The sequence below is a fragment of the Mesoplodon mirus genome (genome assembly GCF_964341445.2).
Source record: "Mesoplodon mirus genome assembly, chromosome: 3".
NCBI lineage: Eukaryota > Metazoa > Chordata > Mammalia > Artiodactyla > Ziphiidae > Mesoplodon > Mesoplodon mirus.
In genome coordinates this window covers 94,823,875-94,838,644 of record NC_138978.1, presented here as the reverse complement: position 1 = coordinate 94,838,644, position 14,770 = coordinate 94,823,875, and the positions used below count along the sequence as shown (strand labels likewise).

Here is a 14,770-nt window from a genome sequence, read left to right as displayed (position 1 = left end):
TGATGATATTTAAATCCAGAAGAAACATTTCTTATTTGTTCTTTAAGCTTTCTAGGATGAAGTGGAGCAAAACCTTTTGCTTTTACTGGATTATTTTATTATTTCCCCATCATGCTAATGAAAGCTAGCATTTATTATCTTCCTTGTCAGACCTTTGGCTGTATCTACATTTTATTAAAACAGTTTTGAAAGGAGGGTTTTCATTTCCTTATTTTTCGGGTAAGGAATGAGACTTAAGTGACTTACTTAAAGTTTCACAGTTGGTAATTGGTAGAGATGAGATTCAAATCCAGGACAAACTTCACATATCACATTCTTTATAGTACATATTTTTGAGAATGTGGTTAACTGACTATTGAAAGTAAATAGTTGTCTAGAACTTACTATCCTGTGATGTGAAAGCATTTATATTTTAATTACCTTTAAAAATAATGTGCTTTTAATCTTCTTTTTGAGATGGCAGTTCCTGGATTTACCCTTGGTGCCTTCATACTTCTGTTGCTCGTTAGTTCTGTGGCTAATTATCCCAATGGAAAAGTAACGAAGTCATGCCGTGGAATGATTCCTAAACATGGTCATACTCCACAGTCTGATCCCACTTGCCACATCTTAGTGAGTCAGATGACATTCTGGCCAGGAGATCAGGTCAAAGGTACTGTGCTGGTATTAACTATTTACATTTTGAATTTCACTTTTTTACTGTACATTGAATCTTTATTACTGTTGGATTTATACAGTTTCATTTAATCTGTTCATCTGCTTTTATAAGATACCATGATCTTATACTTCTCATTTTTGTGTTTAACTACTACAGATGACTATATTACTTAAGTAGTATATTTACTATCCATTCAGAATAGGTGTTTTTTTTTTTTTGGACGCACCACATGGCCTGCAGGGTCTTAGTTCCCCAACCAGTGATGAACTCGGCCCTGGCAGCGAAAGCACCAAGTCTAACCACTGGATTGCCAGGGAATTCCCCAGAATAGGTTTGAAAATATGTTTTTGTCATTATTTAATATATCTTCATTAACAGTACTATTTACTCAATAGAAATACATAAAATAAAGCTTATTTTATCTGGCTTAAGATGTTAAACCCTTATCCTTCTTGACATAGTATAATCTTTTGTGTTTCCCTAATTCTGGCAAAAGGTAGGCTGAAACTTAATAGTCTATTAAGGATGTATCTATAACAGCATTTTATAAATTCTATTTTCTGCAACTTTAGAAATGTAGAATATTAATAGATACGCTCTAGCAAAAAGGGTATATGGAAAAATAAATTTGGAACACTCTGTTATGTATATTATATTTCTTACAGTTTCATACTGCACAGTAGAATGTTAAAGGGCCTGAGACGTTTGCAGTAAAGACAGAAGTATTTACTTTCAACCAGCATTTTTCAAACTACTTTGGCCCCATGGACCACACTCTGACCATAACCTACCTTTTCTTCCCTGTGGAATGGCTATCACATCTCATGGAATAATGTCCTGTGGAACACAGTTTAGAATTTCTTTGACTATAGGATGATTTCTACTATTTTCTCTCCTGGAGTAGCTTTCTATATATACACCCGATTTGGTGATGTACCTCCTTTAAACAGTATTTTTTGGGGGATGTTGCTAAACTCTTAACTTATCTTTTTGTTTGTTTCTTAGTTACTTTGTCAGGGCCACCATTTAAAGGCTTTCTCTTAGAAGCACATGATGCTGAGAATTTGAGTGGCCCTCCTATTGGCTCCTTCACATTGATTGACAGTCAAGTGTCACAGCTTCTGACCTGTGAAGATATACAGGTTTGTGTTTAGTTTGAAACTGATTTCTGTCAGTTTCCATGGGTCTTTTCACTACAAGGTGGTGTTTGCAAGATAAGCAATGACAGTACCCACGCATTGCAGACATCTGAGTACATTCATGTTGATGAAACTTTCCTCCTAATTTTTCTACTGGCAAGATGTTTTTATACAACACCTTAGAAAAGGTAGGGTTGTAGCTTGAAGAGTTTATGGCTTTTGATATTTTATATAGTATTGACTCTTATTGTATTGAATTTCAAAAGATGTTAATATTGAAGATAGAGTTCTAGAGTGGAACAGAGGTCTAATTTTTGTAATTAATTAATTTAATGAACATTTATTATACCAGGAACTTTCCTGCATGGGATATGGTGATGAACAGGACTTGTTCTTTGAAGAGCTCATAGCCTTACACATAAGTAAAGCATATGGACATATGCTATATGGCACATAAGTAGAACGTATGGATATAGGACAGACACATAAGTGGAATAGTATGATGACTTAGATTAGAACCATACACAGGGTGGGTGAGAAGCATAGCAGAGGTGCTGCACACAGGCTGGAGGGAATTGAGAGAGAGGAGATGATCTCAGCTAGATCTCAAAGAATGCGTAGGAATCTGCCAGGTGAATGAATGTGGGAAACAAGATTGTTCAAGAGAAAGGAATTACTAAAATATAATATTGCATATTTGGAGGCAGGAATTTTTTCTTTTGATGAATCTTTTGCATTCTGTTTGCATCTATTAATAAAAAAGAAACTTACAGTATAAATGAAATAATGAGCAGTCTTTATATAGCATCAACACACCCAGTATTCATAACTCTCTTCAGTTCTTAAATTTTTGCTGACTCTAGTTTATTCATAGAGCCGGCTTCTAATTTGGTGTCAATCAATCAACATGTATTTATTGATCAACTGAGTCCCTGTTCTAAATAAAATAGTCTTTACCACAATGCCAAGGTCATGCAATGGTAAATTACTTTGCAAAATGGCTGTAGTTCCAGCTATGTTGAGCTATTGAGTGTCTGAATGGTAGTTCTTTTCCATTTTATTTCAGGGATCAGCTGTGAGTCACACAAGTCCATCCAAAAAAACAGAAATTAAAGTCTATTGGAATGCTCCAAGCAGGGCCCCAAATCACATAAAGTTTCTGTGAGTAGAAAAGTTTACAACTCTGTAACTAGTATAATTGAAATAATGATAGTCTGTATCTTTTTTTATACCTATTGGACATTCACCTGTATGGCAGCTGTGTGGTGTAGTAATGACACCACCTTACTGATGTAAGTGGCTGTTTTGCTTTTTTGTTTGTTTCTTTTTTCAGCATATATACAGAGCACTTAGCACAGGACCAAGGACCTAATAGACACTTAATAGACATTTGTTGAGTGAATGAAGTGTTGTAGTGCCTTCACACTAATAAGAGCCATCAATTAATACTTGAGTCTATATGGTATATGGACTAATACTTTTTTTTAGATTTGTTCCTGTATCAGTATGAGAATATGAAAAAAAGCAGTCCTGAAATTTGGGTGACATTTTTTTTGCAGTGTCACAACTCGCAGATTAGATTTTCAAAAAAGTAAGATCATATGTGCTCCTCAGAATTATGAAATTCAGTAGAATTAGAATAGTACTTCTCTCTTAGTCTTACATGCAAGGGGGAAATGGAATGCCATAAAGCCATATAATGATTCCTGAGTGGTGTTATAGACATATTTTAAAGGGAGAATTGCTTTCCTGGCCTGTCGCTATTTTCTGCTTCACTTTGTGCACAGGTCACCGGCACACAGTAATGCAGCTTTGCACCTGTGTGTTGAGTGGAATGTGAGAAAGGGGATATGACCCCAGTAAGAACTGATGGTTGCTTATGCAGCCTCTATATAGCTTTTTGCTGTAGCTGCCTGTTACACATGGCTTTTGGAATAATTTGACCACTATGGAAAGTGTAGTAGTAGTATGTTCTCTTATGTCAGGAGTGGAAATCTGTGCAGTTTAGTCCCGGGGTCTGACATTCCCGGTTGCTGTGGATATGCCCAGAGAACAGACAAGTAAGAGAAGAAAGAGAGAGAGAGAGAGTAATTAAAATTCATTTGGTGATGAAGTGGAAGAGAGTCATTAGAGATTTGCCTCACACGAAATTCTGTCAGGTATTACAGGCATCCTTGTTTTATTGTGCTTTGCGTTATTTGGCTTCACAGATATTGTCTTTTTACAAATTGATTTGTGGCAACCCTGCATTGAGTGGGTCTGTGGGCACCATTTTCCCAACAGCATTTGCTCACCTTGTGTCTCTGTGCCACAGTTTGGTAATTGCTGTAATATTTCAAAACTTTTTCATCATTATTATATTTGTTATGGTGATCTGTGATCAGTGATCTTTGATGTTACTACTATAATTTGCTGAAGGCTCAGATGATGGTTAGTATTTTTTAGCAATAACGTATTTTAAAATTAAGGTATATTCATTGTGTTTTTTTTTTTAGATATAGTGCTATTGCACACTTAATAGACTACATTATAGTGTAAACATAACTTTTATATGCACTGGGAAACCCCCAAATTCTGTTACTCACTTTATTGTGATATTCACTTTATTGTGGTGGTCTGGAACCGAACCTGCAATATCTCCAAGGTATACCTGTATTAAGTGGTATGTCCCTAGTTCATTACTTTTTTTTTTCGATTTGATTATGGTGGGCCACAATCATGGTTCTCTCTAATCTCACTCTCGCTGGTACTGCATTTCAGAGCCACAGTTGTTGAGAAGTACAAAATCTACTGGGTGAAGATTCCTGGTCCTATAATTTCACAACCAAATGTCCTTCCTTTTACAACATCTAAAGCTACAATAGCACCTATGCCAACATTACTTCCAGTCTCCCATTTAACCAAATCAGTAAGTAACATTTTTATGGTTTCACCAAATGCAATCTAAAGGAACAGCTTCCTTAGAAATTGTGGTTCTGTGTTTGGGAACGTGTGTAGAGAAGTAGCTGTCCTGGGTTGTGGTAGCAAGTTTTTGAATTCCCTTCCGGAAATCAGGAGAAAGTTTTCATTGTAACATTATGAGTTATAGGTTAGAATAAGAGGAGGGTAAGACCCTGCATGTTCAAAGTGTGGTTATGACATTCACATGTAGTCTATACTAGCAGTGGATATGTTTTCATTTGAAAGTAAATCTGAAGCAGCAGTTTTCTTCCATTTAAAACAAAAACAAAAACAAAAAAAACCAGGGCTTCCCTGGTGGCGCAGTGCTTGAGAGTCCGCCTGCTGATGCAGGGGATGCGGGTTCGTGCCCCGGTCCGGAAGGATCCCACATGCCGCAGAGCGGCTGGGCCCATGAGCCATGGCCGCTGAGCCTGCGTGTCCGGAGCCTGTACTCCGCAACGGGAGAGGCCACAACAGTGAGAGGTCCGCGTACCACAAAACAAAACAAAACAAAACAAAACAAACACAGCCAAATATCACACATGGAGAGGGAACTTAAAGCTTAAGCTAAATTTAGACAAGATTTGGAGGAGAATCTTGAAATGGTGATATAACTCTTCGATCTTATTTCATTAAGATCAATGAGTACTGGGGAATTCTGTGTGTTGAACCACAGAAACTCTTTTGCAAGCTTATCAGCTAGAATTCCATTTAAGCCCTCTGATTCAAAAGAATTACCGTTAAAAAAACATACCTTAGAAAGGGTGATGCATATTAGAAACATTAGAAAGGTTTTACTGAAAGCAATTCTGATAAATTATACTTATCAATTCAGAAGTAAATATAATGAAAAATGTCTTAAAGTAGGTTATTACAGTTGCAAGAACAAATTTGGGCCTGAATCCTGATTTGTCTAATTTCTGTTTGACTTTGGAAAAATTACTTAATTCCTAAAGTCTCAGTTTCTTCACCTGTAAAATGAGAAATAATATCTAGCTCTTACACAGTATTACTATGAGAACTAAACATTGGAATGTATATAAGGTTTCTAATGGCTTTGTACTTAATAGATATTCAGTAACTATTAGTTCATTTTTTTTCTCTTCCTTCCCTTTGTCTTTTTATAACTTTTTTTCTTCGTACTAAATAAAGCTCTTGTACTCCTATACAGCGTCTCATTTTGTTTTCCTTCTTTTCTACATTATGCAATATATGATGAGCCATTTTATTACATTATTATGAACTTTTGTTTGACCTAGCAATTCGATCTATTATTTGTGCTAGTTCTCAGTTTATTTAGTGTTAATGTTTATTTATTTAAAAGCTACTTTAGGGGAGTCCACAGTCAGTTTGGACCTGAGCTTCCCAGTAGGAATCTGTTGACAGGATTATTATCTTTCCATAAATTCATATAAAAGGCTTTAGTGCTTGTTGGAGCTTTTGATTGTATCTCTGCACCAAGGTTATAATCTCTAATTATAGAGAGGTTCATTCAGAGTCACAGGATGATGGCATTTGTAGAGAACTAGAAGAGACCTCAGGGTCACTGCTGCATATTTAAAGGTAAAGAGACCCTGAGAGAATAAGTTCTTTAGCAAACGTGATGGAGTAAAGGGGAGAGCAGAGATCAAAACCCATGGTTCCTAGTTCCTCGTGGCTTGTTCTCTCCAATCTACTAGGATTTCTCTTTAAGTTCCTGTGAAATAATAAGGAAAAAAATAAAACAGTCTCTGCCTGGTTTCTGTTAATATTTGGCCTTTGACCCCAGTTCCTGATACAGAGCTGTTAAATCCCTTGGAATTTCCTGGATGATGGGAGCATCTTTTGTTCTAATGAGGTGACTCTTGGTGGGCTCCCATATGGGGGCTGGTCACCAAAAAACCAAGCCATGATTAGAAGCTTTCAGCTTTCAGGCCCCCTCCCCCCATTCTCCAGAAAAGGGAGAGAGGCTGATTGATTTAAAAATCCATCATGCCCACGTGATGGAGCCTCCATAATTATTCCAGAAATATGGGTTTCAGAGAGCTCCTGGGTTCCTGACCACATGGAGGTGCTGGGAAGGAGGTGCCTCAGAAGTTCTGTGCCCCTTCCTTACATACCTTGCTTTACACATCTCATCCATCTGGCTGTTCCTGGGTTGTTATCTTTTTATCAATGTAATAAACTGGTAACCTACTAAGTAAACTATTTTCCTGAGTTCTGTGAGCCATTTTATTAAATTATCCAACTTGAGGATTAGGTGCTGGAAACCTCCAATTTATGGCCGACCATTCAGAAGCACAGGTGACAACCTGGGGCTTGTGATTGGCATCTGTAATTGGCATCTGAAGTGGGTGCAGTCTTGTCTGAGCCCTTCACTTGTGGGATCTGACACTAACTTCAGGTAGATAGTATCAGAACAGAATTGAATTGTAGGACACACAGCTTGATGTCTCCAAAGAACTGCAGAATTGCTTAGTGTGGGAAATAGCCACACCCACTTGGTGGCCAGAAGTATTGGTAGAGTAGAAGAAGAAATGAGTTTTTTTGTACAGTTCCCATTAAATCTTGTTACTTAAAGTAATGTTTAGCTCTGTTCTGAAATGTCGTGTCACAGCTCATTCTAACACAAGATAACTGCTTGTTTGCCCTGTCAGATTGTAGAGCTGACATTTTTCAATACTCTTTCTTATTTGCCATACCAGGAAGCTCTGAATTAAATCATTGTAGATTATTTTTGTTTCTCTCCCACTAAATTGTTCTTACTATTATTTGGAGTGGTGGTATATATAGGAGTAATCATTTTTTCTTACATTATCTTAATGTCCAATTTGAACCTGAATTCTAGAAGCAGAGTCCAGGATCTAAATATAAAACTTGCTAAGGGTTGGTTTGTTTGCTTTTAAAAATTCCATCTCTGAAAACTAGAGGATACCCTTTAGGCGAGAATGTCAATGCGGACATAAGTATTCCCTAAGAAATTCTCAAAATTTACCAGAAACTTTGCTCCAGAACATAATTAACATGAATTATTTTGTGTATTAAAGGGATTTTAATACTCATGCATAATTACAGTCCAATTAATGTTGTGTCTTCTAAAGTTTAATTAAAATTAATTAAGTTTAAAAGTTCACAACCTAACTACTGCTTTGATAATTTCTAATTTGGGATGTGTCTTTGTTCCCTTGCTTGAATCCTTATTATGAAAATGTATTCTTATTAAAACCCATACTTCAAAGTAGTAGCTCTTCTGTCATTGGAAATGAACTGCCTGTTTGATAATTGACTTTTTTCCCCTGTCATTTTTCTAGTTCAGTGCTTCAGATTGTGGGAACAAGAAGTTCTGTATTAGGAGTCCTTTGAACTGTGACCCAGAGAAAGAGCTTGCCTGTGTCTTCTTGTCCTTCACACGAGATGCCAAGTCAGTGATGGTTGAAATGAGCGGTCCCAGTAAAGGCTATTTATCCTTTGCATTTTCTCACGACCGATGGATGGTTTGTACCTCTCACTTACATAAGTGGTAATGAAATGAGGGTCACTGGGGTGAGCTCTCATCAGTAGCAGTTTAGCTGTTTGTTCCACAGTCAAATTATCTTACTTAAGGGAGGAATGGGAAGGGAGGGCAGAGAAACTAACTTAGATTCTAAGTTAAGCAGCTTTGAGTTGGCAATTACATACCTCTAAGAACAAGGCTGTCCTGAGGAAAGTTAGGACATTACGAAAGTTAGTTGTATTTCCAGTGGACTTGCCACTTTATCTGTCTACCTCTGTCTGTCTATCTCTGTGATAAACAGGAAGTGCAGTTAAGAAAAAGTTGCTCTGCATAAAATCTCATGTTGTTTGTGATGCTTTTCAACTCCTAGTTTTCTCAAGTGGCCAGCAACGACAGCACGGGTTGCTGATCTTCTTGCCCCCCATCATCGGCACATTTCCCAAACAGAAAATTAAACCTGGCATGTCCAGGCATAAATGGATTCTTTATCAGGTCTACAGAAGGCAGCATTTATTTTCATCTGATTTTCCCTCTCCTTGGGTAGTGCTGAATGGATTAAAAGATTCTGTAGGTGGCAGCCTTGTGCTGTGGTGTGGAAGAGCAGAGTTCTGCATTAGCGTTCTGATTTCCCAGGGAGAGGGGAGAAGGGTGTAAAGGCCAGGACATGTGACAGTCCCGTTCCAGCAGAGCTGGCTGTGGAGGGGGATGGCTACAAATGGAGAAGGCTTTTTACTTCCACATTAGCAAATGCAAGGAGTCTTTTCTTGAGAGTTTTCTTCCTGTCAGATTTTAAACTTAACATCACTTTTTAAGGAAATCATTATTTCAATAAAAGAGAAAAGGAACTCTGAGAATCTGTGATAGAAGAACAAATATTTTCCTTCAAAGTGCACTCTAATCATGGAAGTCCTTGTTACGCTGGCTGCAAATATTGCAGGAAGCCAGGTGTAACTGTTTTAGGGGGATGTCATTGCAATATACGATATGACCTGTATATTTTACTATATAGTTCCAGAATGCACTCATTATCTTTTTTCATTCAACAAAGGGTATACCTTAAACCTATGAGATAGAAGACATGTCATCGGCTTCTAAAAAGAACATATAAATTATGACCCTTTCCTTTTTAAAGTTGCTTTTATGGGAAATTTTATACTTGTTCAAATGATGTTGCAATTGTTCAAAACATTTTGCCCATTTCCCTTTTGTAATTACCTTTCGACCTACAGCGTATCCTTTTGGGTATTTTCAATTCTGGCAAAAATGAACCTTATGCCTAAGGTGCATAACGGGGCTGGGTTAAAAATAAAATGTGATTGTAAAGCAATAAGGAAAGTTGGTGGCTTGTTGTGTGAATGGAACTGGCTCTGAAGGAAACTCTGAAGATGAATCCAGCAAGGGTTAACAATGGTAGCCCTGTTGGAATAAGTCTGTAGCTTCATTAAGGTGCATGTCTAAGTTAGGGTACATATTTAGATATGTGTTCTAGTCACTTCATTAAAAATATTCTAGTCACTTTGTAGCCAAACTTCATGCAAACATATACTAACACATTTCCTTTTCTGGTCACATAAAATCTGTCAGCCAGAGGAAAAGACAGTATTGTTGCAGTGAGTGTTGTGATGAGGAGCCTGCAAGTAGACCAGTTATTTCTAAGTTGTAGGCATAGATGACACAAAAACCTTTATCTCTAATTCAAGATATATTTATCTTACTTAGAAATCTTATGTTTCTAGTATAGTACTCATCAACAATGTTTATAAAAAAGACTTAATTATGCAGGTGCAGTTGATTTACAGAGAAATCCTATTTGATGATTAAAATCATCTGTACACCTGTTTGCCTAAATTGGGGGTAAAATAACTCATCATCAAAAATGTTTTTAAAGTGGTTGTTTCTATTTTTGATTATTTTAAAATTTTTAGGATATTTTTTTGACCTGCTATTTCTTATCAGTATGTAATGTAAATTTAAATACTGGCTGAAGGTATCTGATGTTATGAATACTGACTAGATAAACTAAATTATACCTTTTTCAATTTAGTTTATAAATTAATGATAGCAGTTGTTTTGGTATTAGACCTCATCATTAAAATTGGTGAAAGTACAACTATCCATATTTTTGCTAGCAGTGACTTGCTAATATCTGAATTTTAACTGAAATTCAAAGTATACACCTCTTCCTCATCTCAGATATTTTGCTATATGAGATAGAGTATTCAAGTATATACACGACATTAGCTTCTGTCCTCTGCCTTCCCCTGCCCAGGGTTGTCTTATTCTATACATAATTTCTCAACACTCAAATTCCAGAACGTTCCCAGTCCTGACTTCTCTTGTGTGTGTCCAGATTGGAATTTCCAGCTGCTGGGTGATCCCTTCCAGCTGAGTGCTCTGGACAACACAGACCATCATCAGTAAAACTGAATTTATTATCTACCCTCCTGCTGTCCTTTTGTGTTTCCCATTTTTGATGATCAACAACAATAGTAAAAAAGCAACTACTATTATCGATTTCTTGCTTCTTTTCAGATACTGTCTGGGGCAATTTATGAACTATCTCATTCATTGCTGCCACCATCTTCTCTGGTGTTCAAGGAAACTTCATTTGTGATTTAGATTCTTTTTTATTTTTTCCTGAGGTACGCGGACCTCTCACTGTTGTGGCCTCTCCCGTTGCAGAGCACAGGCTCCGGACACGCAGGCTTAGCGGCCATGGCTCACGGGCCCAGCCGCTCCGCAGCATGTGGGATCTTCCCGGACCAGGGCACGAACCCGCATCCCCTGCATTGGCAGGCGGACTCTCAACCACTGCGCCACCAGGGAAGCCCTAGATTCTTCTTTTTTATTTACCTTTCAGGTGCTTCTTTCTCTCACGCACCCCAACTTTTTGTTTTGAAAAGCTTTAAAGCTACATGAAAGTTGAGAGACTAGTACAATGAACACCAGTAAGCCCTTCACCTACATTTGTTGTTTTCTCTCTCTCTTTCTCCCTCTCTCTCTCTCTCCGTGTGTATGTATGTGAGTGTTATGTGTAGATTGACTTATTCACTGTGTATTAACACACATTTTTTCCCTGAACTATTTGAAAATTAAGTTGCAGATATCATGACATTTTAAGTCTAGTTTGCAGCATGTGTTTCCCAAGAAGGATATTCTCCTACAATTATCTATAAGATTGCTATCATAATATATAATATAATAATTTTATGCAATAGAGCCTATATTCAGATTTCCCCAATTATCCCAGTAAAGTCATATGTATATGTATATTTTAAAAATTTCTGATACAGACTAATCAGTTATCACTCAATGCATTTTATTGATATATCTCTTTAATCTCCTTTACTTTAGAACGGTTACCCTACCTTTTTTCTTTTAGTCCAGTTGTTTTATAGAGTGTCCCACAATTTTTACAATAGACTCAGGTTAATGTGGTTTTTGACCACATTTAAGGTAATCTCAATCCTAGCCCCAGAAGCCTTTAGTAGGTAAGGTGAACCTTTAGTAGTTATAGGAAAATATTTTTTTCTTTAGCATAGTTTCAAAACTCTTGAAAGTCCATTTCTGGCCTTACCCTGTATATGTTTTAGCTCACAAAACTACCTGTTTCCTAAAGTTTCTCTATATTTTTTATATTTCTATATCTTTGGTCCTAGAAGTTCCTCAGTTTGAAAAACTTTTCCCTTAGTCACAGCTCTACCCTATCCACATATATTTTTTATTCTCTAAGGCCTAGTTAATGCTATCTTTTCTGATAAGCCTTTTCAATCCTTTGGCCCTACCTAATTTGTCTTTCCATACTACTGTGGTTAAATCTCTGTTTTATCATATTTCATGTACTATTTTAACTGTCTCCTCTATTAAAACATAGTCTTTGATTGTAAGAACTATGTTGTCATCTTTATTTCCTCCACATGATATTTTCTCATAGAGTGCATTCTAAATGCTGGAATGAGAGGAACAAACGGGGGGTAAGAAGTTCTGTCCAATTCAGGGATTTGGTTGAAGCTTCTCATGTGTGTCCTTCCATGCTCCAAATTTGGGGTTTCTACAGCTGCCTGGAGCCTAAGGTTGTCGTAGCACCTTCTCTTACCCTCATTGTAGAGTAGTGAGAATTGAGAGTTACCTCTTCTCCATCGCTGTCATCCTCTCTAGTATTTGGGAGGTCTGCCTTAATGACTCAGTTGACTTCTTATCATCAGTTTGCCTCAAAATCAACCATTTTGTTATATTAAATTTTGTTTTAAATAACAAGAAAATTCCTATACCTCATTGATGATAAACATTCTAGAAAACACACATTGTTTGTTTAAATCAGAGATCAGCCAACTTTTTCTGCAGAGGTCCAGATAGCAACCACTTTGGAATTTGTGGGCCATATGGTCTCTGTTGCAGCTACTCAGTTCTGGTGTGATAGCGCTAAAGCAGCTGTAGATTATCCGTAAGTTGGTGGCTGTATTCCAATAAAACTTTATTTATAAACACTGAAATTTGGATTTAATATATTTTTACTTGTCATGAAATATTATTCTTTTAATTAAAAAAAAAAATTTAGATATGTAAGCACCATCCTCAGCCTGTGGCCTGTACAAAAACAGGCATCAGGCTGAAGTTGGTCTGTGAGCTGTAGTGTGTAGCGGTTTAAATTATGACAACTACAAGTTTCTTATCTTGAGTTGCACTAATTCTGATTTGAATATAAGATGTGTAACAGGGAATAATTTCTTTGCTAAGGTTATGTACTTGAGAGTTAAAACTGGAACTTTAAAAAATAAATTTAAAATGTGTTAGAATATCATTGGTATTTATAGCAAAATTTAAATCATAACTGGTTAGTCTTGGATCTTGTTTAAGGAGTTTAGTGACTAAAGCACATAAAAGACCTTGTTAGATAGTTTATGGAGAGGAATTTAGAATAGATGAAGGAACCAAAACTATACACAAGAATTTAAAATCCAGATTATTCTTTTGTACCATGACTTAAATGTGCTTTAAAGATGCAGTCTGCCCTCCGATAGTCACTTTAAATTAGATTTAATTTTTAGAGCTAAGGAATGTTGGAGATTAAAGGATAGATAAGAATTAGACTGACAAAGAATGCCCCCTTGAGCTCAGATATTGTGGTTTCAATATGCAGTAGTAAATCTATTAAGTGTGTACAATATTAGCAATATTTGATTATAGTATCTTACATCTTAAAAGTTACCCCCCAAAATCCAATATAATGCAGTGCACTTACAGTTATGAAAATTGTAGCACATTTATTTACAAATAAATATCCAGAGCAATGTTTATGAAAAGTTCAGTGAAAAAGGTAACAAAACTTTATATTTTCCCATTTGGGGAGAAAAATAGGTTATAAATACAAATAGGTTTGGATGAATATATACAAAAGCATTAACAGTGGTGTTCAATTGGTGATGGGTTATGGGCATATAACCATGTTATATGTCTATTTTAATACACTGAAATTTTATTGCTTTTGCATGATAACAGTCATTTTTAATTAATATATCAGACAGCCAATTCTTTAGAATTTGTGGTATCGTTTTAAGATTGAGTCAGTAAATTATGTTTTAAAAGCATCAAATACTATTTGATAACATTAGGGACTTTTTTGTTTTTTTGGATGCGTCGGGTCCTCGTTGTGGCTCTCTGTAGTTGCAGCGTGTGAGCTTCTCTCTAGTTATGGCATGAGGGTTTTCTTTCTTTAGTTGTGGCACGCGGGCTCCAGAGCATGTGGGCTCTGGCACATGGGCTCTCTCGTTGAGGCACACAAGCTCAGTAGTTGTGGCGCACGGGCTTAGTTGCCCTGTGGCATGTGAGATCTTAGTTCCCTGACGAGGGATTGAACCCACATCCCCTGCATTGGAAGCCGGATTCTTTACCCCTGGACCACCAGGGAAGCCTCAGAGACTTTTTTTTTTTTAAAGAAAGGAAATTCCCTTGAACTTGTTCCCATTTGCAATTGTTTTTCAGGGTGATGATGATGCTTATGTGTGTATTCTTGAAGATCAGACTGTACACATACAACCTTCCCATCTGACAGGGCGAAGTCACCCTGTAATGGACTCCAGGGTAGGTGTGAAAATTCTGAGAATCTCCATCTGGCCGGTCCACCTTCTGGCTATGTGGCTGACAGTGGCATGGCTATGCTGCAAGATAGCTTCCAAACCTTCAGTTAGCAGCAGAGACCAAGCAGGGGCCTGGCAGCAGGGTTCCTCTCTTATTATAATCTGGGAGAAGCCTTTCTGCGTTTTATTTTTAACATATATATATGTAAATTGTATATACTTAAGGTGTACAACATGATGTTTTGATATCCTTCTACATAGTGAAATGATTACTAGAGTAAAGCTAATAAATGTATCCATTGCCTCACATAGTTACTTTTTCTTTGTGATAAGAGCACCTGAAATCTACTCTTTTAGCAAATTTCCAGTATATAGTACAGTATTAACTACAGATACTGTACCCCTTTTCTATGCTTTAGAAAGCATAAGAAAAGTTTCTCTTTGAGGAAAAGATGAATTCTTGCTTGTGTTACTTAAATCCTTT

At 36.8% G+C, this 14,770-nt stretch overlaps 1 protein-coding gene across 10 annotated transcripts in view; it reads left to right on the top strand.

The window, feature by feature from the left end:
* FRRS1 (ferric chelate reductase 1) overlaps window positions 1–14,770 on the top strand; it is a 134,618-nt gene that overhangs the window by 60,549 nt on the left and 59,299 nt on the right. For 9 of the 10 annotated variants that reach the window (XR_014293410.1, XR_014293411.1, XM_082614082.1 and 6 more), the window contains 6 exons: window positions 457–652; window positions 1,664–1,800; window positions 2,864–2,958; window positions 4,558–4,705; window positions 8,028–8,210; window positions 14,192–14,290. Coding sequence is in view for 8 of the 10 variants with exons in the window: in XM_082614082.1 (XP_082470208.1) it covers window positions 457–652; window positions 1,664–1,800; window positions 2,864–2,958; window positions 4,558–4,705; window positions 8,028–8,210; window positions 14,192–14,290 (858 nt within the window). In the remaining 2 variants the exon portion in view is untranslated. The remainder of the gene's footprint in view (window positions 1–456; window positions 653–1,663; window positions 1,801–2,863; window positions 2,959–4,557; window positions 4,706–8,027; window positions 8,211–14,191; window positions 14,291–14,770) is intronic. The other variant, XM_082614076.1, reaches the window with a different exon arrangement.